A 24,447-nucleotide genomic window follows, 5' to 3' on the forward strand; every position below is an offset into this window, starting at 1 on the left:
GTCACATTCAGCCACCTCATAACACAGAGTCTGTTCTGATGAAGATGAGATATTTGGTCACAGACTCCAGTCATCTCTTAAAAAAGCAAAAATAAACTACAAATATTCTTCTGTGTATAGTTACAAAAGTTACACGTTTACTATAGAAAATTGGTACTATAAAAAAGAGGTAATCAGAAGATAAAACAGTGTAACTTTTGACCTGGTAATTCCACTTCTATGAAACAGTGACTTCTACTCACAAGCTATGTATTAGATGTTCACTACCACACTGTGCATGAGAGTGAAGAACTGAAGACAACCTAAATGCCCATCAGCTGGGGAATAAACAAATTATAGTGTATCAACATTGTTTAATACTACAAATTGGAAACACTGAAGTAGGTCCAAATGTGCCAATGTGGAAAGATCTCTGGGATATACTGTTAAGTTAAAAAATCAAAAAGGCAAATAGTAGGTCAGTATGTATCCAATGCTCCCATCCAAATATATGGAACAAGGACAGGAAGGATACTGTCCAAACCAACGACAGTTTTCTCTGGGTGAGAAGTAGGGATGGAGAGAGAGACAGTTTTTTTTTTTTTCCACTAAATACTTATTTTCATTTAAACCTTCACAGAAAGAATATATCCATGCATTCCTTGGATAATTAAAACCTTTATAAATGCACACATTAAGAGCTGGTAATCCAATTTAATGCTTGACTCAACATCCAACTAACCAGCCCCCACCACTACTCCCACCCCAAGTTAACCTCAGTCCCTTATGCTCAAGCCTTCCTAACTAGTCTAAAAACTGAACCATCATTCAGGTCTGGGTGGGAGGTAGGGGGACAGGTGATTTGGGACCATGTGTGCTTTCCTAAGGTGACCACTTTTCTAAGGGCCACAGGAAGCCAGAGGAGAGTTCCACAGCATTTCCAGCTCCAGTTGCTCCGCAAAGATGCTACCTGACTGCGGACCTGGTGGAGCCCCTCACCTTGCAGCCGCGGGGTGGAGGAGTACTCAGGAAGAGGCAGGAGAGGGCCTGGCTGTCCAAAGCTCAAATCTGAAGCATGGCTCTCAAGGTCCATTTGCCTCTTCAACTCCTGTGTCACCATTCTCACCATGTCCTCTCTGCCCAGTGATGTCATCTCTCCCATCATGCCCCCCTCTGCTCAGTGACATCATCGCTCCCATCATGCCCCTCTCTGCCCAGTGACGTCATCTCTCCCATCATGCCCCTCTCTGTCTGGGAGGAACAAACTTCTCCCTGCTCTTTAGGCACCCTTCATTCTCTCATCTCGAGGGCTTCAGCCCCACTACTCCTTCTGCCTGTCACTCTCTCCCTGTCTCCACCCTGATTACTTACTCTTCCTTCAGGATGGGGTCTCGGTCACTTCTTTCAGGAAGCCCTCCCTGCTCCTCCATCCTGATTCCAGTGAGATGGGAGCACCACACCCCCTCTCGCAGCCCGCCTCACCCTTAGTGCTGCACTTCGAGACGTCTGCCTACTCTGCCCATGGCCGTGCTGACAGCACAGGTGACCGGCAGGCAGCCAGCACGGGGACTGGCTCAGGCCAGGTGCTTCATACGCACTGGCTGAAATGTCTGAACTAAACCAAACGAATGGAGGAAGGGGGACTTGGGAAGCCATCAAGGCTGATATGTTTCAAACGCCCCAGGAAGGATCGTGGCTGCCGTGTCTTGAAAGCCTCTCCCATTTCTCACAGTTTTTGCAGAGTATCTAGCCAGAATATCTCCTTCCTGAGTGAGATCCATTTTCTTTTGTCCGCGACAAAAAGAGGCACGCCACTCGCTAAAGGGCCAAAGGAACTCCTCCTGTGCTCAAGGCATAGAGTTCACCCTGAGCACACACCGCCCGGCCCAGCTTGTCCAGGCTAGAGAAACCCAGTTCTTCCTGTGGTCTTCCCTGGAGGCCTGGTGATCAAGTCAAGATGAGCCGATTAAGGAAATCAAAGACTTCAAGTCTGCGCTCACACAGACTTCAGTGGAGAGAGATCAGGACCCGCATTCCTTAACCAAGGTGAAAGGCAAGACAGCCTCCCAGGCGACGGTTCAAAAGCACATGGAAAATGGTTCAAAAACAGTCCTTCCCATCACATTTCTCACTGCTGCGAACAAAGCTCACTAAAGGCAGCAACTGCCTGGGGGCCAAATCAAACGTGGTGCTTTATCTCTACTGAGCACTCACCAACAGGAAAGTTAAGGTTGTAAATATGACAAGAAACTTTGGGCAACTTCAAAAGGCTGAATTCCTGCTCTCTCTGACCTTATCTACACACTTCCTTATTCCAGGGAGCCGATAATTCTCTCCTGGTGAGAAAGTCTTCTCCCTCAGATCTGCAAGGAAACCCTGACCCAGAGATCCACCATCTGTTCCAGAAAACTGCCAACCACGCAGAGTTCATAGTAGTTGAGTCTCACTTAAAACCAGCATCTTGAGATCCAGATACCTACCAACATCATCTTCTCAGAGCAATTTTATTACTACCTCAGTGTGTCTGCTTTAGTGGGTATCTAAAGATGCAAGCGACCTTCACTGTTGTGAACCGCTGTCCAGATCACTGGTTTTCCAACTGGGAGACCCTGCACAACCCTGGAGGACCCCTGGAATGTCCCACCTCCCAGGGTTCTTGCAGGTGAGGGAGGAAAGGAAAGTTCTACTCTGTAGTTTCTACTCTGAACAAAGCAGCCCTCATCTGCTTTATGTAGTACACTTCTGCCCCAGATGTTTAAACGATTCTGCAGCTCCAAACAAAAAAGTTTAAAATCACTGGCTTTATGGTACCTTCAAAGGTTAAGCTGCCAAGTTTTTAAAAAAATATCTGTTAAAATATACGGTACACGCCCTCTTCCCCCAATACCATGGTTTTCCACAGAGCGGTGTATTGGAGAACAGAGTTTTAGAAGGATCCATTAAAAGGTGCGTCTGCCCACGGGGTTCTTAAGGAATTAATTCAAAGCAGAGTTTTGCAAAGAGCTAAGGTACCAGGAAAAGATGGTGAAGACTTCCAATAAGAAGTGGTGAACTCGTGCACCCTGCTTGCACAGCGGACACTGGGTGCGCAGTGAAGGAGGGAGGTCAAGGGGGCTGACGGAAGGCTGAACAGGTCTGTGACCCCAGAACCAGGCTCAGGAAACAAGCCCATCAGGACCGCCCCTCTGACATTCATGGATGGACTCTACTCAAGGCAGCCTTGAGTTTTGTTAGTTCAGAACTCAGCAGCCATCGGCCTCTCTGAGAAGCCTTCCTGGACCCAGCACGTTGTGTGGGTTCTCCTGCTCGGAGCCCACAAGAGCCCGACGATGCCGCCGCTGCAGCACTGACCCGCTGCACTGCCGTCTCCCACTTGCCAGAGCTCCCACCTAGACGCTCAGCTCTGTGAGGGGAGGGGTGGGATCTCCATCAGCCCCAGGGCCGGGCACAGAGCAGGTGCTCACCGAGATGACGACATGAACTTACACAGGCATCGTCTCAATCCTCTTCTCCTTTGGAGCCCGAGGTTGGTAGAGACCAGTGACATCGGCACAGGGGACCAATACAGGCCACTGACCTCTAAAGTCAGCCTAGAAACCGCCTCTGCAGCAGGGTGGGGGCCCCACCCACAAAGATGCCACAATCGAGCTGCAGCCTTTGTTTTCCTGCTGGTGGGACAGCCTGGCTTCCCACGTTGTCACACTCCCTTGGTCTGTCTCCTTGGTGATTAACGGTATAGACAGAAAAAGTGGAAGGGACACAGTCAGCCATCAGACAGAGAAATAGCAGCCAATGAGATAGTCACCAAATCCGGGACCTCTGGGTTGTGAGGGCTCCGTTCTACCTGATGGAGCTGGACAGTCCAGGCCAATGTGCTCCACGTCCCAGGTAGGAATGTTTGAGCAACAGGCAAGAAAAGCCTGACAGCCAAGACTGCACACTCCAGCGTGCACAGAGATCAAGCCAGGAACGTCAACGGAGGAAGGGAGCGGGCGGCAAAGCGGAGAAAGAGCCCGGGCCCCAGCCTGGCCAGGAGCGGGGCTCACAGACACCTCTTCATTTTGAAGGGTGGGCCAGATTTAGCTAGTGGAAGACCTTGGATCTGGACGCTTTTTCAAAGTCCAGGCTCTTAGACCAATTTGACTGAAAATAAAAATCAGCACAGAAGGTATCGTACTGCAGGATTCACCCACTTCAGGTTCATTGTTCTGTCTTCCTGTTTAAACAACATAATTTCTTACTCAGCTTATCCAGAGATTCTGTGGCAGGTTTTCAGTGCGAGTGACGTATGGTGGCGGCACTGAATGGTCTGGCCACAGCTACATGTGAAAGGCCATCAAATCACCTGGTGCATAAAGTCAGCAGTGCAAATACTTAAAGGCTGCACCTTCCCCTTGCTATGTTTGGACTAGAATTATTTTCTTTTCAAACTGTCATTATTCATATAAGCAAAACGACCACCACCAACTTATTTTAGGAGAGAACATTCTACCTTAGAGGAGTTTAGACACACAGTTCTTGTTCATCCTCATCCCTTTCAAGCAGAGAGGGGTGTTTTCTTCATCAGTCAGCAGCAAAACCAGGTCATGGCCAAGGACCCGGTGCCCTAGTGCGCCTCTCCTGGGCAGGGACGGCCCTGCAGATCTATGCCCACTCAGAACCAACGGTATCTCTGGAGCCAGCACAAACTCTACCATCAGACCGCCTGGGTTCCAGGCCCAGCTCTACATTCCCTTCCTGGCCCTGTGCATCTCGGTTTCTTCATCCATAACAAGTGTAATCATACAGGTAACACTCAGCATCCAGGATATTCTAGGTGCTCAGTAAACCTTGGCCACTGTTATCATCCAACAACAAAAAAGCAAAAAAAGAATTTCTGGAATAACCAGCTAAGTATCTTTGAATATTTATTTGTATAACATGAGAAAGTCACTTCATTCAGTCAACAAATGCTTGATTAGAATTTTCTGAGTTTCTATGAACAACCAGATTTTGTAGGTCTAGTATATTTCATCATCCACCCATCCATCCAAGTTTTACCTGTGCATCTGTATGCCCAGCAGTGGCAGGCTACCACATACACGTGCGCGAGAGCGCACACGCGCGCACACACACGGAACAAATACATATGGAGCAGGTGGTACCTACACTAGTGAGCAAGAGATACAGTCTTGGCCCCAGTCCCTGTGGAGATGATGGGGAAGACAGACACAGAAACACTTCCGTTGCCCAGATAACGAGAATCATCCTGGGTCCTCAACTCAGAGAAACCAGCTGAAGGGTACGGAGCTGGGACATCAGAGGAAGTGGTGGCAGCTGGGAGGAGCTGCAGCCCTGCCAGCCCCCCGGCCCTCACCTGTAGGTCCCGGTTGTGGTTCTCGCACAGGAGCTGCAGGAAGCGGAGGATGGGCTGCATGATGGTGATGACCGCACTCATCTCCAGGTCGTCCTTGGTCTTGTCTGCTGTAGCCTGGGCGCCCTCCCCGGACTGGTAGTGGTCGTCGGGGTCGGCCTCCCTCCTGAAGGTGGTGAAGGCTTTCCTGGTGGCAGCAGAGGCCTCCAGGAGCTGATCCCGGACCTCTTCTGTTATTTGTGTCGCAGGCTCTTTGGCTGGAATGCAAACATAGGATGGTCAATGCTGCTGCACCCCCAGGAGCCTTACTCAGCACACCAAGATGACGTTCAGAACCTAAGTTCTGGTATTCACCAGACAGCCTCTCCAAGTCAGCAAAATACTCAAAGAAGTCACCATCTTCCCTCCGTCCTCAGGATTAAAACTGGGTCCAGCCCTGCCAACACGCTCGTGGCTCTAACATTTCACCTATGCTTGCCCTGTGGTTTAGAGGAAAAGGAGTGCAGGTTGTGTCAACCTCACAGATCTATGACTCTGGGTCTCAGCTTCCTCATCTCTAAAATGGGAAAGCATCAGTGATGTCCACCTCCAGAATGTTCCTGAGAGGGTCAACATAATGCCAAGCAAATTGTAATTGTTACTGTAGCGACAATTGATGGATCCCTTTTCTAAGTGCCAAGGCACCGTGATTAAGCACTTTCTGTGTATCATCTTACCGAATCCTTGGAGTAACTCTGTAAGGTAACCGGGCACGAGGCGCAGGAGCATGAGACTCTGTAGCCAGACCTCCTGGGTTCAAACCCTGGCTCTAGTGCCTACTAGCTGCACACCCTTAACAAGTTCACTACCACCCCTGTGCCTCAGTTTTCTCATCTATAAAGTGGGCGTAACAATTTCATCTATTTTGCAGGGATGACTTGTTCTAAATGAAGCAGCACGTGTAAAGGACTTTGGACAGTGCCTGGTTCAGAGAAGGAACTCAGTAAATGCCAGCCATTCTTCTTTTTCTTCTCTTTATCCCCATTCTAGACCAGTGGTTATAAACAAGGGATGATTTTGACCCCATCTCTACCCAGGGGATGACAGGCAACATCTGGAGATATTTTAAGTAGGGGGCAGGCTGCTGGCACCAGCTGGGTGGAGCCCACACATGCCGCTGAAGAGCCTGCAACGCACAGGACAGCCCTGACAGCACGGCCCTCTTCAGATGTCAGGTGTGCTGTGGCTGAGAAGCCCAGCTCTAAACTTAAAAAACCAAGGTCAAACCTGCTCACGGCCATTGGACTCCAACACTTTTGAGTCTACATGCTCCCCATGATTACTTCCCTTTGAGGGAGATAATAGGAAAAAAGCTTTATGAACTCTCAAATATTTTAGAAAGTAAGGGAGAATTAGGTGAGAAAAAAAAAAAAACAACATCCAGTTTTCAAGGGTTTGTCTTCAAGTTTCTCTAACACTAAATGGAAAATTGTACAGGAAAAGATTATTGATGGATTTCCTGCCAATAACACCCTGAGCTGGACCAAGAATGCATATTCGTTTATGAAACAAGAGGAGCCTCCCGAGCAGCAGGCATTCGGCTCAGGGCACAGAGGAGGACTTGCATCAGACGGGTCGTCTTCTGCCGAAAGCCCCAATCAGAACAGTGTGAAGTCGAGAAGCCACGTGGAAACTGAAGGACAACCAGGGATCCCGCGCACGTTCACAGCCCAGCTGGATGAAGGGCTGCACGCGGGGCGGGGGATTTACCTTTCTTCCGGGATGGGGCGTCCCTGTCCACCTCGTCGTCTTTCTTTTTATTTCCCAAGTCACTCGTGTTCACCGTCACCGTCGCCTTGATTTCTTGCTGGGCCACCTTCATTCGGTCGTAGAAGACCTTGAAGAATTTCTCTGACTTCTTATCTTCTGTCAACCGGCAGAAGAAGGAGTGCTGCCAACGAGAACCCAGAGACGGTCAACACTGACAGACCAGTTACTGCGCCCCACTTGGGACACCGAAACCTCACCAAGAGCAGAGCCAGCCACAAATCCTCACCAGTGGTCTAAGCTCGGACCAAGGGTAAACACCGTTCCACGCACTATTGTTCTCTGGAGTCTACAGCCTGAGTTTTCCTACATGGAGCCTTTAAAGCCACTGCTGTGGGATGTCTTAGTTGGAGCAGCTGGAGTCACCCGGGCTTGGGAAGCACGCTAAGGCACGGCAGGCAACCTTTAGCCAATTAAGCACGACCGTCTGCACACATACAAACCAACCCCACCCACAATGGAAACAGAATGTATTTCTGGTGATTGTGCCACGGCCACTCACGTGTTTCAGGACTTCTGTGAGCCCTCCCCCTTGCACAGCCTTGTGGACACGTACAGATGTGTAGGACGCGCTCCCTGCCCCTGTAGGGCTCTGCACCGGGTTACGGTGACACACGCAGAAGTAAGGCTGAAGTGTATAAGTAAAATGTGCTCCAGAAGCTACACAGACAATTATATTATAGAAGCTCAGAGCTGGCAAGGATGACACGGGGCTGGAGTGATCCCAAAATCTTCATGAAAAAAGATGGTTTTCAAATTGCATCTTTATAGGACAGGTAAAGGGATGGTTAGATGAAGCAGCTCACAATGAACAGGTAACTCGCCTCTTGGATACACATTTTTTGTTTTTGGACCTACTGCAAGCAATAGTATACATTGTTGATGTAAAAACACAATATGGTGTCTTAACTTCATTTATGAGCATTCTCTTTTCACCCCTTTGCAAACACCACGCTGTTGTGAGTTATTTACATAAAAATACAATACGGTCAATTTCCAGAGGAAGAAAACAAAGCTCCAAACAATATATTTGCTTCTCCCAGTTGATCTTTCTGCCAATTTCATATCCTCCCCCATTTGGAAAGATGGCATTTCCCTACAGAAGGTAACCCTAGGCTTGTAATCCCAGAAGAAACACAAAATCTTACCAGCCTCCTCAAGCCCTTAACTCCTCCGTCTGTAACCTCTCCCCACACTTAGCGCCTGATGTAGCAGGCCCCCCGCCCCAGAGAGCCGCCATGTTTCCATCTGCCCACGTGCACCTCCATCACTGGGACCCTCCTTCCAGCCACTAGCCCGCATGCTACACTGACAGGTGTCTGCCTCATTTGCCCACAAAGCACTTCTTGATTGTGCCCTTCCTTCTCCCTCTCCCTGCTCTTCTTTACCTCTGGGTGTCTCTTACATACAACACAGGATCCATCCTTCCTGCGCGTGCTCCCTGGTTCCATCTTTTCCCTTCCAACCACTCCCAAGTACCAGTGACAAGTCCCCACCTGCCGACGGCTTGGACTTATCACTCTGTGTGTCGCTGTTCTCCAAGACACCCACTCTCTGGAACAAGCTCAAGTCTTTAGGGTGCTCCATTGCCCTTCACTGCCTTTTATTTTCTTTTAGATTCTATTTCGTCCATCAATCCATCCACGATTTACCATGCCTCTGTCACGACTTGGTCACTATGCCCATCATAGGAGAAACAATGATGAGCAAAAAGGGGCCTGGACCCTGACACCCCCATGAACTGGCAGCTTTGTAAAGAAAAGACACAGTTGTTCAATAATCACCCTCAAGACTTCTGCTAAAGTAGCCTTTTATCCACTGACTTAGCAGAGTGCTGGCAAACGGTGCTGGCAGACACTCAGGGCCACCACCCTGTTCTTCCTTGCTTTTCCTGGCTCTTCCCATGGCTAGGGTACCCCATTCTTCACTCATACCACTCATGTCACCTCCTCAGTCACATTCTGTTTTATTCTTCATAGCAACTGGCCTCTGAAACAACCCTTCTATTTGCTGTTCACCTACTTACTCTCTGTCTTAGCCAGAGTGCAAGCTCTCAGAGGGCAGGTGCCTCCCCTGTGTGGTTCACAGCCATCTCTGGAGCCCCCCCGAAGAGGCTCAGCACACAGAAGGTGCTCTATCGTTATTTGATGAAAGAACAAATACAACTCGACCCTTTACGGCTCCTCTGAACTTGATTCCCCAGCTCCCTCAGACCCCACTCAGATTCTGCTTATATTCAGTGGCCACAGCAGAAATAAACCCCTAACACAGATTAATTCTGGAAAATTGTTCAAGTATGAGAAACCAAGTTCCAATGGTTCACTGCTTTGAGAGCCAATGGGTCCGCAGACAGACGAAAGGAGACGAGTGTGGGACTAAGACGGACCTACGGCCACCTCATCGCAGTGATGGCATTCTCCACTAAAAGAAGTCATGCAACAGCTCACCCTACGGGTTCACGGGGAGACTGTGTGAGAAAGCAGCTGCTTGGGGCAATTAACTTCAGTTCCTGCCCCATTCGTCTTATCATGGGACGGAAGCAACTTAAAAAGCATCCGTGGACAGTCCGGTCATTCAAGAAAGTGAATGCACTTAAAGGAAATAAGTCAATAAATACACAGCTACAGCCAACCATCTGTCGTCTGTAACAGTGCAACAGACACGCCGATCACCGCTTAACATGTAGCCAGGAAACCCAACGGATGTCAACTGATAGGGTCAAGGCAAGGAGACCTCGCATGAAATGAGAGAAGGGCAACGGCCTGAGGATTACATGCTTCTATATATGCTTCTGCAACAGGCCGTGTATTTATTTAGCATTATTTATAACTATCCTCAGCCCCTCAAGGATTTGAAGCCACTGTATAAACAAAATGTGATCAATAAAATAACCAAATGGACAGCGGGGTATAGCAAGACAGGAGTAAATACAGAAAACTGGAATCAAACAAGGTTGGGGACTGGAAGTCATGAGAAGTGATTCAGGGTAGTCTTGGACTTGGCTCCGAGGTACCCGGCCATCATGCTGGAAAGAGAGGTGAACTCTATCATGCCTCTTGGTTAACAGTCAAGACGAGAGATACCACTGGTGCCTCAAAGGAAGGAAAATGTCTCTTAATGGAGGGGTTAGTAGTGCAGGCTTTCCAGTAGGACCTCCTGGGTTCAAGACTCGGGTCTCTTACCCACTGGCTCTGTGACCCCAGGCAAGTAACTCAGCATCTCTGAGCCCATGTGGAAGGATGCCGAGGTGGACACAAAGCTCTTGACGTGGTGCCCACTGAGTGAGCTGGCTTTGTTTCTGTCCCACCATCACGTAAATATCCATCCCCACAGTGAAGTCATCGCCTGCCCGAGCAGCTACATGGTGAGAACCGTCTCCAGAGTCAGAGAGACCAGGCCTCAGCGACACCACTCACTACTCTAGCCAGTGTCACCTCAGAAAGAGACAACGTCTCTCAAACCCAAATTTCCTCCTCCGCTGGATGGGCATGATCGCAGGGTGCATCCTTCACGGGTGGTCCTGGAGCCCCAGGGAGATAAGTCACAGTAACGCTCACAGTGGCCAGCCCCTCCTGACTGCTGACCAGGGGCGAGGAACTCAGGGTACACCTTAGTGTGGACGTCCAGGGGAGGCTCAGGCCATGGAGGTGGTGCAGCAGCGAGGGGAGGCAGGAGTGGTGCTTCAAGTCTCCTGATCAAGAAGCTCAACAGAGATACTCTGGAAGGAAGAGGCTTGGTCTCCTGAAGGGAAGTGGCTGTATCTTGTACACGAGGAGAAGAGAAAATGACAACAGCTTGGAGGACCAGAACTTCAGCACCCCTACACACACACACACACACACACACACACACACACACACACACAGGCTCCTCCGAGGAACGCCAGGGCTCCATGGAACATCCCAAGCCAGTCCCTTCTGACCACGCTCAGGGGTGGCTGGGTGACAGGATGGCCTGAGTTTTACTCTTGCTCTCAGATAGCTGTCAAGTGGACAAGCTTTACCCCCCTCAGGCTGCTTGAGCTAAACGGGGATTAAGGAACTGAGGTTTTAGTTTAAAATAATAAGGAAACCGCCCTTTCGGGTCACTCTTAAAAGTGAGAAAATATCCCTTGATTGGCCTGGCAGCCACGCACCTACCACACCCAGCCAAGTCCTCGCAAAGGAACAGAGCGTGATTTATGACAAGCCCACCCAGGTTCTGAAACCAGAGGCGGCCCGAGGTTAGGGACCAGCAGAAAACAGGCCGCAAGTGCGCAGGAGCTGGGGGTGGACTCCTTTCTTTAGGAGGAAGAGGTCACGGCCCCAGTCACCCTGAGCAGGAAAGGGTCCAGGAGGAAGAATGGGAGATGCTTGGCCCTCCCACGCAGTAGACACACACCGGGGAAGGTGAGTGAATGAGCACCTTACTGAAAAGCCATCTTCCCCGAGCTAGAGGGTTGGAGGGGGTGAAAGACAGGCTTTGAACCCTGGAACCCAGAGCCAGGCAGCCTGTACCTCCAAGGACATGAGGCCATTGTAATGGGAGGAGCCCTTTCCGGGCATCTCGGCTACACAAAGGGACAGGAGCAAGAAGCAGAAACAGCTCTGATCCAGGATGGGGCCTGAAAGGAACAGGGACGGTATGGGGAGGGCAGGCCCCAGCACTCCTGGGACAGCTACGAGACTCTGACCCTTCCCCAGAGGAAAGCATCTCCGCCCTGCGGTGGTCCACCTTGTAGAAACCCCCATGGTGGGCCTTGAGAGAATCTGGAGAGTGAGCTTTTCTATCTGACTGCCTCATACAACTCAACTCTGACCAACACACCCCATGACACCCACTCTGGGTGCCTACTTATCTGCTGCAGAATGAATTATGTTCTCAGACTACGTGCAAGAATTTGAAAAATGTGACTGCTGAGTGGTACTGAATGCTTGTGCTTCCAGGAGCTGATGGAAATTCTTCCCTGGAGTCTGATTTTCCTCTTCTCACCCTGCCTCTGGCACACGAGGACCTCAGCCCTGGCCCTGCCTTCTCCAGGACTTGAAGGCTTGTCTCCAACCGGACAAACCCATTCCTGCCCAGCTCCTACAGATGCTCTGCTGGTGACAGGGTAACCACGAGGTGTGGGGTTTCCTTCCTACACTGGTGACTGCCTGAGACTTCACCCCTCCCTGGGGAGTCCCGCTCTGTAAATTATATTACTGTGAATGGTAACGGAACACTTCCAATTTGCCAGGCACTGCCCAGGTGCTTTGTACATGGTATCTCACTTAATCCTTATAACTACCTATGAGGTCTGGGCTATTACTATCCCCACTTTACGGATGAAGACACTGAGGCTCAGAGAGGTCACATGACATGCCAAGTCAGACAGCTCGGAAGTGGCGGTAGTGCCCCAGGACTCAGCCCCATTTGTCTGATGCTTCAGCCCTTGCCCTCAACCACCCTGCTGTGTTCAGCACCTCTCACCTGAGCCAGAGTGTGTCAAACTCCAAACACCTTTTGGCTTTTTATAACACACTCCCCCACCAACCACCCCGCGTCTCTCAGCTGCACAAACACAGACTCTTCTCACAGTACAGACTGGCTGTGTCAGGAATACAGGTGAATGGGCCCGATGCACTTGCTAACATGTGCTCCCAAACCAGCCCCTTCTGCTCTTCAAAGCTTTGCCAGGGCTGGGAGTTACAGATTGTTAACCAAACCACTGCCATGCAACAACCACTGTAGGTCTTGAGTCCTTTCCTTAGAAAGCCATGACAATAATCAAAACCCAAAGATCATGAACCATGAACTGGGTGGTAAAATGCACGTGGCTGAGGCACATGAGCCTGGAGAACTGCAGGTCTGGAAACCTCAATTTTAGCCACTGCTCACCTCTAACCAGGCACGTGAGCTTGGGCAAGCTGCATCAACCGCATCTGTGCCCCGGGCTCCTTCTGTGAAAAACAAGTCTCTTATCACCTGCCTTGTCTGCATCACATGGATGCTGGGGTCCATCAAGATCGCAGTTATGAAACACTCCATGTGAAAAACACTTTGATTGCTACAGGAAACTACTCAAAAGCAAGGTGTGTAATCAGTCAATGCCCCTCTCAAAGGAAAGGCGTTAGCAGGTAAGATAGGTGGGTCCACTAATGTGCTGGGTGTCGTGTGATGGCCCAAGTCTAGCGTGCCTCAAACATCCAAAGACAAACAATTCCAGCCAGTACGGGTAGGTCAAGGTTGCCCGTCAAGTGATGGCAAAAACACAACGAAGAGCAATTCCCAGCAATCGTAACAACGAAGGAAGTTAGCACACAAGTCCAGCTGGAATATCACTTGTTACAGAAGCCATTCAGGTGCCCTCAGACACAGACAGAAAACTTTTTGCTTCCATACTTTGGCTTCCACTTCTCAAAGTTTAGGCTACCCATGGCAGAACATAAGCTTGGTGTCAGACCATCCTCTCGGACAGTCCCAAGTCTTCCAACGTGAGTGATTTTTTCTCAATATTTCCAACTATTCATGACATCAGGAAATGCATGATAATTACGGAAGCGGGCAGTAAGTACCAACCACTCCTCTGGTGTATGTTAGCACTCGCTCTAAGGAGGACATGTTTTAGCAAGGTTTGGTGGGTTTCAACCAGTACACATCTGGAAGTTATCAGCTCATCCATCTCTCTGAGGATGCCACCAGCCTTAACGAGGTCAGAAATAATAGAAACTTTAAAGCAGAAAAGAAGGAAATGATGAAGCGAAGCAAGGAGGGGCTGGAAAGGCATCCACATTTCAACTTCATGCCTCTGAAAAGAGCTCCCACCTCGTCCAAACCGGAAAGCCATCTCTTGACAAGCCACAGATAAACATCATGTCTCAACTCCTCTGCCCTGCCAGGCTGCCTTCTGCTCAGTGCTGATGCCCAAGGCCTGAGAGCGAGCTGGAGGACAAGGGAACCTCACTCAAACTCATCTGGCCCTTGGGCTCTAGGGAAGGGCCTGAGCTGCGAAGTCAAGACCGAAGCAGTGGATCTTCAAGCTGTTTCTCGAGTTGAATTTGTTTCATTTTTTTGGCAAGCAGCCAAGTCCAACCTGTTCCCTAAGAATCACTTTTCTTCTGAGACCTGAGAGCCTCACACATCTCCTTTCCTGTCTCCCAGGCCCCAAGAGAAGCAGCTCTTGCTGGGAAAGTCTGCCCTACCTGGTAAGCGCCTACCCCGTGTGGATCAGGATGCTAACAGCTTCTCACATACTCATCAATGACATCTCAAGCAACAAATTCTACTTCCTTTTTTTTTTTTTTAAAAACAAAGTTTATAGGCATTATCTTACAAAGTAACTATATGTGTAGGTAAACTGTCTGCAGTAACATCTCTAGCAATATGTAACAGTGAAATCACACAGATTTCAGGGAGGGAGGTCAGGCCTCTGACCCAGGGACAAGAAGCGGACTCCAAATTTTCTCTCGGTTCAATTCTCAAACCTCCTTACAGAGGCCAAAGGCCAGCATCTTCTGTGGGGTGCATGGACATAGCCATCTGTCTCTTCCAGCAAAAGACAGGGAAACAAAGGAGGCCCCAGAAAAAAACAACCATGACCAGTGGAACAGGAAATAGAATGTGGCAGGGGCCTCCTTGGAATCTTCTTCAAGTGCAAGAAGGCTGCTTTGGTTGCTCAAGTCAACACAGGGCTTATAAAAAAAAAAAAAAAAGAAAGGCACCGTGTAGCAGACAAGACTGTGCTTAGACCTCAGGACGGACTCGTGTGAAAGCATTCAGGGAGGGTTTAGAGTCTTGGTCCCCGAGATCTACTCGACTAGAAGAAAAAGATGATAATCATTCTCCAGCGCGTGTCCGGGGCTGCTGGTGAGGCACCTGGCCTCCGACGGTGCCCTCCGGGGCTGATTCTATGATTCAGCAAAATGTGCCTCCTGGGGGTTCACAGGAAACTCTGAGGTCCTGCGTCACTGCGCCCACAGACTCGCCGTGGGATCTGTGATGGGAGGGCAGAAGCCTTCTCAGTGAGGCCCCACCCTGTATCATGAGACCTGAAAAGAACAAGACACGAGGTGCTGGGAAACTTGTCACCAAGAAATGCACGCTGGGCCTCTGCCAGGGAGGGTGCAGGTGGGTCCCCTGCATAGAACCGGGCGGCGACCCAGCTGCTGAGCCTTCCGACTTCACTGGGGGGGCTCCCTTGTGTTACCAAGAAAGGCCTGACATGGGCATCGGAGGGCAAGACCTTTGATCTTTGGTCTCATTTCCATTCTGGGTACCTGAGGGCCAATCCATCAACACTGACCAATGTTTCCTGCCCGCAAAGCACCAAGGTTCCTCAGGGCCTCCAACTTGAGCTTTCTGTCCACATCAGTTAGAATTCTTTGCACACCTACAGGCCGTGTTTATACAGAGAGCAGCAGGGGCCCAGAGAACAGGCTCAGCCCTCAGCACGCTCCGCAGGGAACACACAGGCAGACGGGGTGGCTGAGGAAGGGGGTGGCTGTGGGCAGGGCATCGACGAACTTGCAGCCTCAGTCTCCTCGTCCGTCACGGAGGCAGGAGGAGGGTAACAGCCACCCGCGGGGCTGTGGGATGGAAAGGCGGTAACGGGGAAAGCCCGCACAGGGCCAGTGCTGGTAGCTGTTCTATACCAGACACTCTCCCATCCCCACTCTCAACAAACCTAGCTCTGATGGGTCCACTCGACCACAGCATCCAAGGGGAAATAAATATACCCTGGCCTGCCGGGGGCAAGGTCACTGGCTGGAAATAGCAAAACATCAGGCAAAGGAGTGTCTTCCTGAGGGAGGGCCACCGTCACCCTCAGTCCTCGGGTCAGTCGGCCAGCTCTCAGATCTCAGCCCCAGCCTGCACCCCAGAGGGCAGGTCGCAGGACTTTCACTTTTCCCCACCCCACGGGCCCACGTCTCTGGGTACTGGCCCATCAGGTAGCTTCCATATGGCTGCACAGAACATCCTTGGGATCTGACAGTAAAACGTACAGATGGCCACACGGATGGAGGTGGCGGGATGAAATCACACAGCACTCGTCTGTGTAAGTGCTGCTTAATATACTACGGCCTTGGCACTGGTCACGTGTATCCAAGCAGGTCACAGCCCGAGCCAACTTGGTGCCCTTTAGAAGCACTGAGTAGGGCTTGGCAGGGGCCGCAGAGATCACCCCGGCCAGCCTCTCACCTGGTGACAAGTGCACTACCTGGGCCGAGCGGTCATCTCACGCCCTGCTCCCTTCCCCCGCCCCTCCCCGGGGCTCCATTCCAACCGCAGTGGCCTCCTTCAGCTCCTGCAATATGCCAACCTGTCTGCACACTCCTGCCCTCTGTTCTTCACGTGACTGGTTCTCTTCCCACCTGCTAGGTCTCGACTTAAATGACATCTCCCTAGAGAAGGCTCCCCTGACCACCCTCAGGGGCTTCTCCACGACACTCTGGACCCTGGTAGCTTCCCTTTTCACGCTTCCCCCAGTTTACTTATTTAATTGTTAACTGGCTTATGATTCATTTCCCCTGCTGGACTATATAACCTTGAAGGCAGGACCCGTGATCTCACCTCATCCCTGATAGTATTGCGGCCCCCTCACCAGGGGCCGGGCACCTCCATAAACACCTGCTCTCCTAATGAATACACAACAGTCCCGAAGGAGGGGCAACCCTGAAAAACTGAAATCGAGTCGAGGTTTGCATCTCTGGCAGCTGAAGTTTAACTCAATAACCAGAAGATCCCTCTCTGTGAAAGCGCAAAGTCTCGCCAAACGGGGACAGTGCCAAAAGCCAAACACGAGCTGAAGGAGGCTGATGTGGCGTTCTCGCCTCTCAGAGGCTGCTCGGGTCTGCGCACAGGCCGCGGAGATGGGCTCAGGCTGGCTGGGGCTCCTAATCCACCTAGTTAACCATCAACTACTCTGGCCCCGCTGACATCTGTATTATCAGCCATGGGGCAGGAAGGACAGTTATTGCTGGGCCTCCCATCTCAGAACCTGACTTGGTAACTAAAAGCTCTGGGCTGAACAGTTTGTGGGCTTGTGTTGCAAGGAGATTAATAAAAACACATTTCTCAAACACCATATGGTGAGGGCAACTGAAACAAAGCCTCTTCCAAGAACAATATAATTTTTCTTAAGTCCTGAATTCAAAGGGAAACAAGCCACTTGACGACATCAGATGGTTTCTAGGGGGATCGCCTTTGGCGTCTGGGACATCTTGATGACAAGTTTAAAACCCAGGCAAGGGAAAACTGCTAGAAACATCAAGAGAGGCTCTGACACTTTCAAAAAGGAACTCAGAGGACTCAGGAAGCGCACGTGGGCATAGATTCCTCTGTGAAAAGGAGGGGCAAAGCCAGCTGCGAATGTCACGTAGGTTCTCAGAGGCTCAGGGTCCAAGCTTGGGCGCGAGGTGTCTTTAATGCTCCCACGCCCAGACTCGAGCCGCTGGCAGTTTCCAATGAGAGAAGATTCTCCACCGTGAGGTTCGCTCGGCTGGAAGAGTTCCAAAGGGAAAGTCCCTCCAGTTACTCAGAGGGAAAAAAAAAAGTTACCTTCTCGGTCTGGAATCCGGGGATATTTTATGCAGATGTCTCTAACAGAAGTTACTAAGGGGAAGTTAGCTCGCCTTTGATTATTCAAACAGGCTACTGCTGTTAAGAATTGCACAACTCTTGGGCAAGGCAGGGGTGGGTTTCGGCTTTTTTGTTTTTTTAAGCCTGTCCTCATGGGAACCACTTTTTCTTTACTAAGAACATTGCATTATAACCTCCATACTCACGTCTGGTAATGCCTCTGCTCTCGTGGGGATGTGGCCAACAACCCAAAGCCACGAGACCACCAGGGTGCAGGTGGGCACTCCTGGGGCTGCCACAGGGGAGCTTCTCAGAAGGACAGTTTTGCTTTCCTGCTGAGAATAGGATGGAGCAGACCCTTTTTTTTCTTTTTAAATGCAGGGTGAGTAATCTCAACCTGCCACCTTCACGTAACAGATGTAGCCGAAGCTCCAGGAGTTGTCACTGCAGGACAAACACGTTCTCTTGTTTTCATGTGGCTATACTTCATAAAGCCCTAGGTGAGACAGGAGAAGTCATCCCACCCAGAGCAAGGGCACACAGGAGGGTTAGGGAAATGCACATAGCCCTTCCCCTGAGGGGCAGAGCCACTGTCTGCCCGACTGGTAATGGAACCCACCCGGTCTGCAGGCAATCCGAGGACAGAGAGTGAACTTCAAGACCTCTAGGTTAGGCTCCTATAATGGAGGGACTGGTAATAATAATAATAAAAAAAAAAGTCCGAGGACAAGAAATAAGGGAGGGTGGGGGAAAAGAGACTTTAGCCAAAACCCTTCTGATGTCCTAGAACTACACAATGGGGAGCTCTTAGAGGGAAAGGAGAAGATTCTGTCTCTGGAGACAGCTCCAAGAATCCTGGGTGAGGTGTGAGAAACAAGGAAGCTTAGAGATTGGGAAAAAAAGAAAGAAAAGAAAAGAAAGTGGGGGGAGAGGAAGGAGTCGGGGAGAGGGGAGGGAGATCGCTGAGAGACAGGGGAATTAAAGAACACCATGGCAACCAGTCTGTCCACCTACCCCGGCCGCCCACCCACAGCCAGATTCTTTGCTGACGCACTTGAGAACAAGCTGGTTCCTACCAGCTCAGGAAGGTGAGCAAACCCAGAGAGCTCATTAAATCCCTTCTCAGCGACTCTTGTCTGCCTGCAGATAGTGAGCAAGGAGGATATAAATAGAAGTTATATAACATCTCTTTGTTGATTCCTGTGCTTACCAAAAAATGCAGCATGACCTTGTTTTTTTCTGAAACATTTTCCTGGGCCTGCGGGTTGAGGACTTTCAGCCAGTTAGGGATCGTCTTAAAGTTTAAAGAGCAGGATATAGAGTTCCTCGTGAAGGGGACTCAGGAGGATCGGCCAGGTTCCAAACCCTCAGGATCAAGTCCTCCTCCAGTAGTAATATGTATATGTATATGTACATGGGTGTGTACATGTATATGCGTATGTGTATGTGTGTATATATATGTATATGTGTACACACACACACACACACACACGCACTTGCTATAAAATAAAACCTTAAGGAATCTTGTGGTTTTCTCACCGGACATCTGATGCTGCTGAGAGTAATATTAACACCCAAGAGCAAAGAACCATTTGAACCAAATCTGGCTGCTTGGGTTTTTCTCAAGGAGGTCGGAGCATTTGAAATACATACTTTTGAAGCTGACTGGTGGTTTCTAAACACCCCCAGGCATACTCAGTTGTCTATTTCTTTCTAAACAGGCAAGACAGTACGAGTCCAGTGGATGGCAAGACCTCCTCCTTAGAGAGGCCGACAGAAGTGAGAACTGCAGAGGGAAACACGGATGGAGCACCCTGTCGTGCAGCGCGACCTGGCCAGACCCCCCAGCGCTCCCGGACCTTCTGGACAGGCCCTTGCTCTGGCGTCGTCACCAGGAGGTGGCTGTAAAGGAGTCTGTGCTTATAGGACATGTTGCTAAGCCTCATTACTCTGATATCCTGTCTCATCTACTGATGCCACAAAACGCCTTTTAAAAGCTGTTACCATGGGAACTTTCCCCTCTCCAGTATTTTTCAAGAAATGTCACAGGTGCTGGAGAATTCCACGCCCTTGGTCTCAGTAAGCTTTTTCTGAGTCTTTGAACATGCAGCTTCAACCGAGAGGATTTTCAAACATATGATGCAAGGGTTTCAGAGGCAAATATCCTCAAGGCACGGGGTTAATCACACGGGATGGGTGGGGGAGGCTATGACAGCCTGAGGGTGTGATCACCCGAGGCCCCACGAGGCACACAGATTCTATAGTACAGAGCTTTCAGTGCATCTTATCAGCTACATAGAAGACCCCACGGGGCTATCAGCAGCTCAGAGGGTGACCCCAGCAAGGGTTACTGTGGCATCCCTACCATGGGGTTTCCTTCCTTATCAGAACTGGCAAGTGGTCCACCACACGGTAATGCATCAATGCAGGCAGGACCAGTCATCACCCCCCATGGAACCCCTGGTCCTGGGTCAGCCATGGAAGCACATCAACCCGTCTCTCAACTGAGCCCCATCAGCCTGGGCCTGCTCCTCCTCTAAATTCCTAGGAGGACAACGGGCTTAACCTTTGACAGTATAAACAGTGTGGATCTGGTAGGAACCGATGCATCTTCGTGTCCCGAGGTAGCGATGTTGCCAGGTGACAAATGTAGAAACACGCTCAGAAAACTGCACGTGACAATATAGAACCTCCGCTCTGCAGCTGATAACCGAGGGAGTGTTAAAACACCATGTTCTCTTAACACTTGGGTTTTGGGTGTGAACATAAAATTAAACGGGATGTTTCCTCTTGTAAATATAAGACAGGCATACACGTCACACATGCAACCACTAATTGGAAATCGTACAGGGGTTTGCAACAGCTATCTGCACGGCACCCTAGCTTTCCCTCCCCTACCCCTCTGCTCCCCCAACATGGATCACAGAAAACGCAGAGAAACAGAGCTGAGCAACAGCCTCCCATCCATCAGGGCCAAGTTCACCCCTGACCAGAGAAAGCTTCTCATGCAAAGGACAGCAGTGAGAACTAAAGACGCACTCATACATTATTATAAAACTGAGCATGCTTCCATTGTGTGGTTCCTAAGTCGACTTTTAGAATTCACTGCATAACCAAGCAGTGAGTACTTGCTTCTCAGATCAAATGACCAGGGCTGCCCACTCACTCCCAACAATAACAAGACAGATACTTCTGGAGGAGGTACAGCACCTCACATCGGTGGATGTGGAGCCCCGAGCTGCTCCCTGCTCTGGACCCAAGAGACTTCAAGGTTGTCCAGCATGAGACAAAGTCGAGAGACTTTTAGGGGAAAGAGATCTGGGTTCAAATCTCATCTCTGCTAACCACTGACTTCAGGCAAGACCTCCCTGATCTTTTGAGACTCAGTTTCCCTATCTGTCATTGGGGCTGTCTCCCCTAGTCCAGATAAGGTGCCCAGCAGCACCAGGCCCTGTGTCTGCCCCACAACGGGCACTTTATAAAGGCACAAAGTCCTGGCCTCTTCCTTCCACAAAACATACATACTCTGCAACCTGCCAAAGACTCAAATATGGGGAGAATCCGGTGCACTGAGCTTCTCCATGCAAAACGGACAAAAGCGGAGATCTAACAAGCTTCGCATTATATACCAAAGTACATATACTTCTTTAGATGCAAGTGAAAACCAAAAATTGTGAATAATATAATCCAACTTTTCTTAAGAGCCCTAATTAAATGATTTGCTCTCTGTCTCCACTGAGAGGAAGTTATGCAAGAGAGTTTCCTTGCCATGAACTTTCATAGACCTGAGCTCCTGGAACCCGCTAGAGGTGAAGCGACATGTACAGCACATATAATTTTTACTTGACAAATGCCCAGCCCGAAAGGTAAAGTCTTTCACAGTTCCATCCTCCGTCCTTCATCAGCCGGTGATAGAACCAAAGCAAAGACACCAGGCGCACAAGCCACCTGGGATTTCTCTGGATGGCAGACAGCCCTGCACAATGAGCCCACTGACTGAAGAGGAACAAAGTGAAGCCACAGATTCTCAAGTGCCCAGCCAACAGAAGCCAGGCCCTCGAAGAGGGTGCACTGCCCATTTCCTCGGTCCCCAGGGAGGGGCCTGTGCCAGGGGGACTAGGGGCAGCTTCTTACACAGGAGGCAGCACTGCAGAGAGGCTGAGAACCCAGGCTCTGCAGGAAACAAACCCTGGCACAAGTGCCAGCTAGCTGTGTGACCCTAAGCAAGTAACTTGACCTCTCAGATCCTCTACTTCCCACTGAGCAAAAAGGGGTGCAGGCACTACCTGCCCACCAGGACCAGCATGAAGAGTGAGTGAGATCACGCAGAGAAGGCACACAGCCTTGCTCCTCGCAGGCGAGCATTCTGATTTCGGTTATTATTACCACCAGCTATAGTGACCGTGAAGAAGAAAAGAAGACGGAAGTCGCCACCAAGTATCTCTGGCATCAAAAGACTTCTCCCAACTGACATTACAGATTTCCCTTGTGCTCAGATAAACGGAACTCTTTCCTGCTCCTAAAGAAGGTGTCCCTTTAAAAAGGAGGTGGCTGTTAACCACACATTTTCATGTTTCACATCCTCAGGTTTCTGTTCACAAAAGGGTAAGAAGGCTGACATAACGTGGTGGCCACACAGGGTCCAGACTTCCATGCATTCCGGGAACACTGACTGAGCACCCACTGCGGTCCAGGCGCTGGGGTAAGACAGAGCCCTGACCTGGGAAGAGCCTACACTGTCGGGTGGGTGGAGGGGGAGGAGAGGAAGACACACCAACGAAAGTAACCATGAGCCATGATGGCACGGAGTATCAGGCACCATCCCAAGCTGAGTGCTTTCCATGCACTGTCGCACTCGAGAGCAGGAGTCCCTGCCCTGCTCGTTACGCACAGGCCAACCTCCTATCAGCTGACCCAGGCAGAGGTCTCTCTGCAGGGCTCTGGGGGGAAGGCGGACTTCATCTCTGCCCCCTCGGGTCTTACAGCGAGCCTCCACTGAAAGCGGGGTGATTGTGACAGTCAATGAACCACCCAGAGAGATCGCCTCTGCCTCAGGGGATCCAGAGGAGGTTTCGAGCAGGCAGCATTTCCAACAGGGCTCAGGGAACGTGCCAGGAAAAGGGCAAGCGGGCACGTCCCACACGGAGCAGAGGCATCTGAGTACACGGCCAGGGACGGGCCCACGGCAGGTGCAGCCGCAGGACAATGAGCGCGGGTGTGAGGGTGGAACCAGGCGGCGCCAGCGGATTTCATCAGTGCGGCTATGGATTCTGCCTTCTTTGGAAGGCTGTGAGGACAGGGACCACGGTGGTCCGGCCTCTGCGTGGGGGGTGCCGCTGACAGCAGTATGGGAGGGCGGGGAGGCCTGGAAGAGCCCATCTCAGGAGGAAAGATCAGGCTCAGAACTCAGTCGGCCCCAGGCTGGCAGGAGGTGTAGGGTGCTGGTCAGGGGCAGGAGGTCTGGAGCCAGAGCACCTCGTTTCCAATCCCAGTGCCGCCAGCCCCAGTGGGGCCACTTTGGGCATGTCACTTAGCCTCGAGGTAACAAGTGTTTGGCTCATTACAAGTCCTAACTAAGTACCAGCTATGAAGAGCTGGGAGGCGGAGCAGGCGCAGCAGGAGTTCCTGACAAAACTCAAGATGGAGGAGACCGAGGACCTCAAGGTTTCTAGCTCAGAGACTGGAGGGGTGGGGGTGGGGGTCCACCGACCAAGACGCAGACCTCAGAAAGGCAGATGGGGTGGAGGACAGGGGGCGGCAGGCATGCTTGGGGGTCATGTAAACTTACAGTTAACACTGAAGTAGGTGGAGATGCCCAGCAGGGATTGGCAGAGAGATCTGGGAATCAGCAGAGAGCTGGGGCCAGGAGCTGTACCTTTGGGCAGTGCTGGCAGAAATGATAGCTAGAAGCCTCGGGGAATGGGTGAAATCACCCAGGGAGTTTGGAGAAAAAGAAGGTAACCGGGCTGGAGACCTGGCGTCAGAGCTTCAGCTCTTTGAAGGTTACCTGTATGTGCCCCAGAGAGACCTCGTGTTCATCGCTAGGGAAAACCTCTGTGGGAAGCTCAACAAGGGAACGGCATTAGGCCACAGCGAAGTGACTAACCTAAAATGTGGCGCTCTGGGGAAGGAGGGTCAGAGAGGGCTTCCGGATGAGAACTCCAGACTCTGAGCCACACACACAGATCCCTGTGGGGACGCGCCCCCGAGACTCCCCGTCAAACCTGTGCTGAAAGGCGGGAAACAGACAGCGAAGGAAGAGGGGCGATCAGCCCCCGACCAGAAAAGGAAAGAGAACGCAGAGTCCTCTCCTTCCCTGAATTCCCGTTCATCAGCTGAGTAAGGGGCCAAACCTCCTGCGTCTTAGGATATTAGTCATCTGGTGGATATTTACCTCAAATCTAACATCACCCTACCAGGGGGTAAAGAACACAGAGCAAGGGGGTTACGACAGGGTTCTTTTCCTATCTAGACAGCAAAGACTCAACAAACACGGGCTGGCAAAGGTTTTCTGTCACAGGCCAAGCGGAAAATACTCTAGGATTTGCCGTACATTCAGTCTGTGTGCAACTTCTCAGCTCTGCCTGGGCAACACGAGAGCAGCCAGAGGCAGCGCCACAGGAACAGGATGGCTGTGTTCCAATAAAACTTTATTTACAAAAGCAGGCAGCCGGCAGGATTCAACCCTCCGGCCATAGTTCGCCAGCCTCTGGACCAATGTACCATCAGCCAACAGAGGAGGGTTTGGTGTCAGCTGGGGAGTTTGTTAA

The 24,447-nt window shown here is 50.7% G+C and overlaps 1 protein-coding gene across 2 annotated transcripts in view; it reads right to left on the minus strand.

Moving 5' to 3' along the window:
* Window positions 1-24,447, minus strand: part of ITPR1 (inositol 1,4,5-trisphosphate receptor type 1) — a 299,832-nt gene that overhangs the window by 62,202 nt on the left and 213,183 nt on the right. For both annotated transcript variants that reach the window (XM_074344434.1, XM_074344433.1), the window contains 2 exons: window positions 7,082-7,262; window positions 5,336-5,589 (listed from right to left, as the gene is read on the minus strand). In XM_074344434.1, coding sequence (XP_074200535.1) covers window positions 5,336-5,589; window positions 7,082-7,262 — 435 coding nt within the window. The remainder of the gene's footprint in view (window positions 1-5,335; window positions 5,590-7,081; window positions 7,263-24,447) is intronic.

This window comes from Camelus bactrianus, chromosome 17 (assembly GCF_048773025.1).
Source record: "Camelus bactrianus isolate YW-2024 breed Bactrian camel chromosome 17, ASM4877302v1, whole genome shotgun sequence".
Taxonomy (NCBI): Eukaryota; Metazoa; Chordata; class Mammalia; order Artiodactyla; family Camelidae; genus Camelus; species Camelus bactrianus.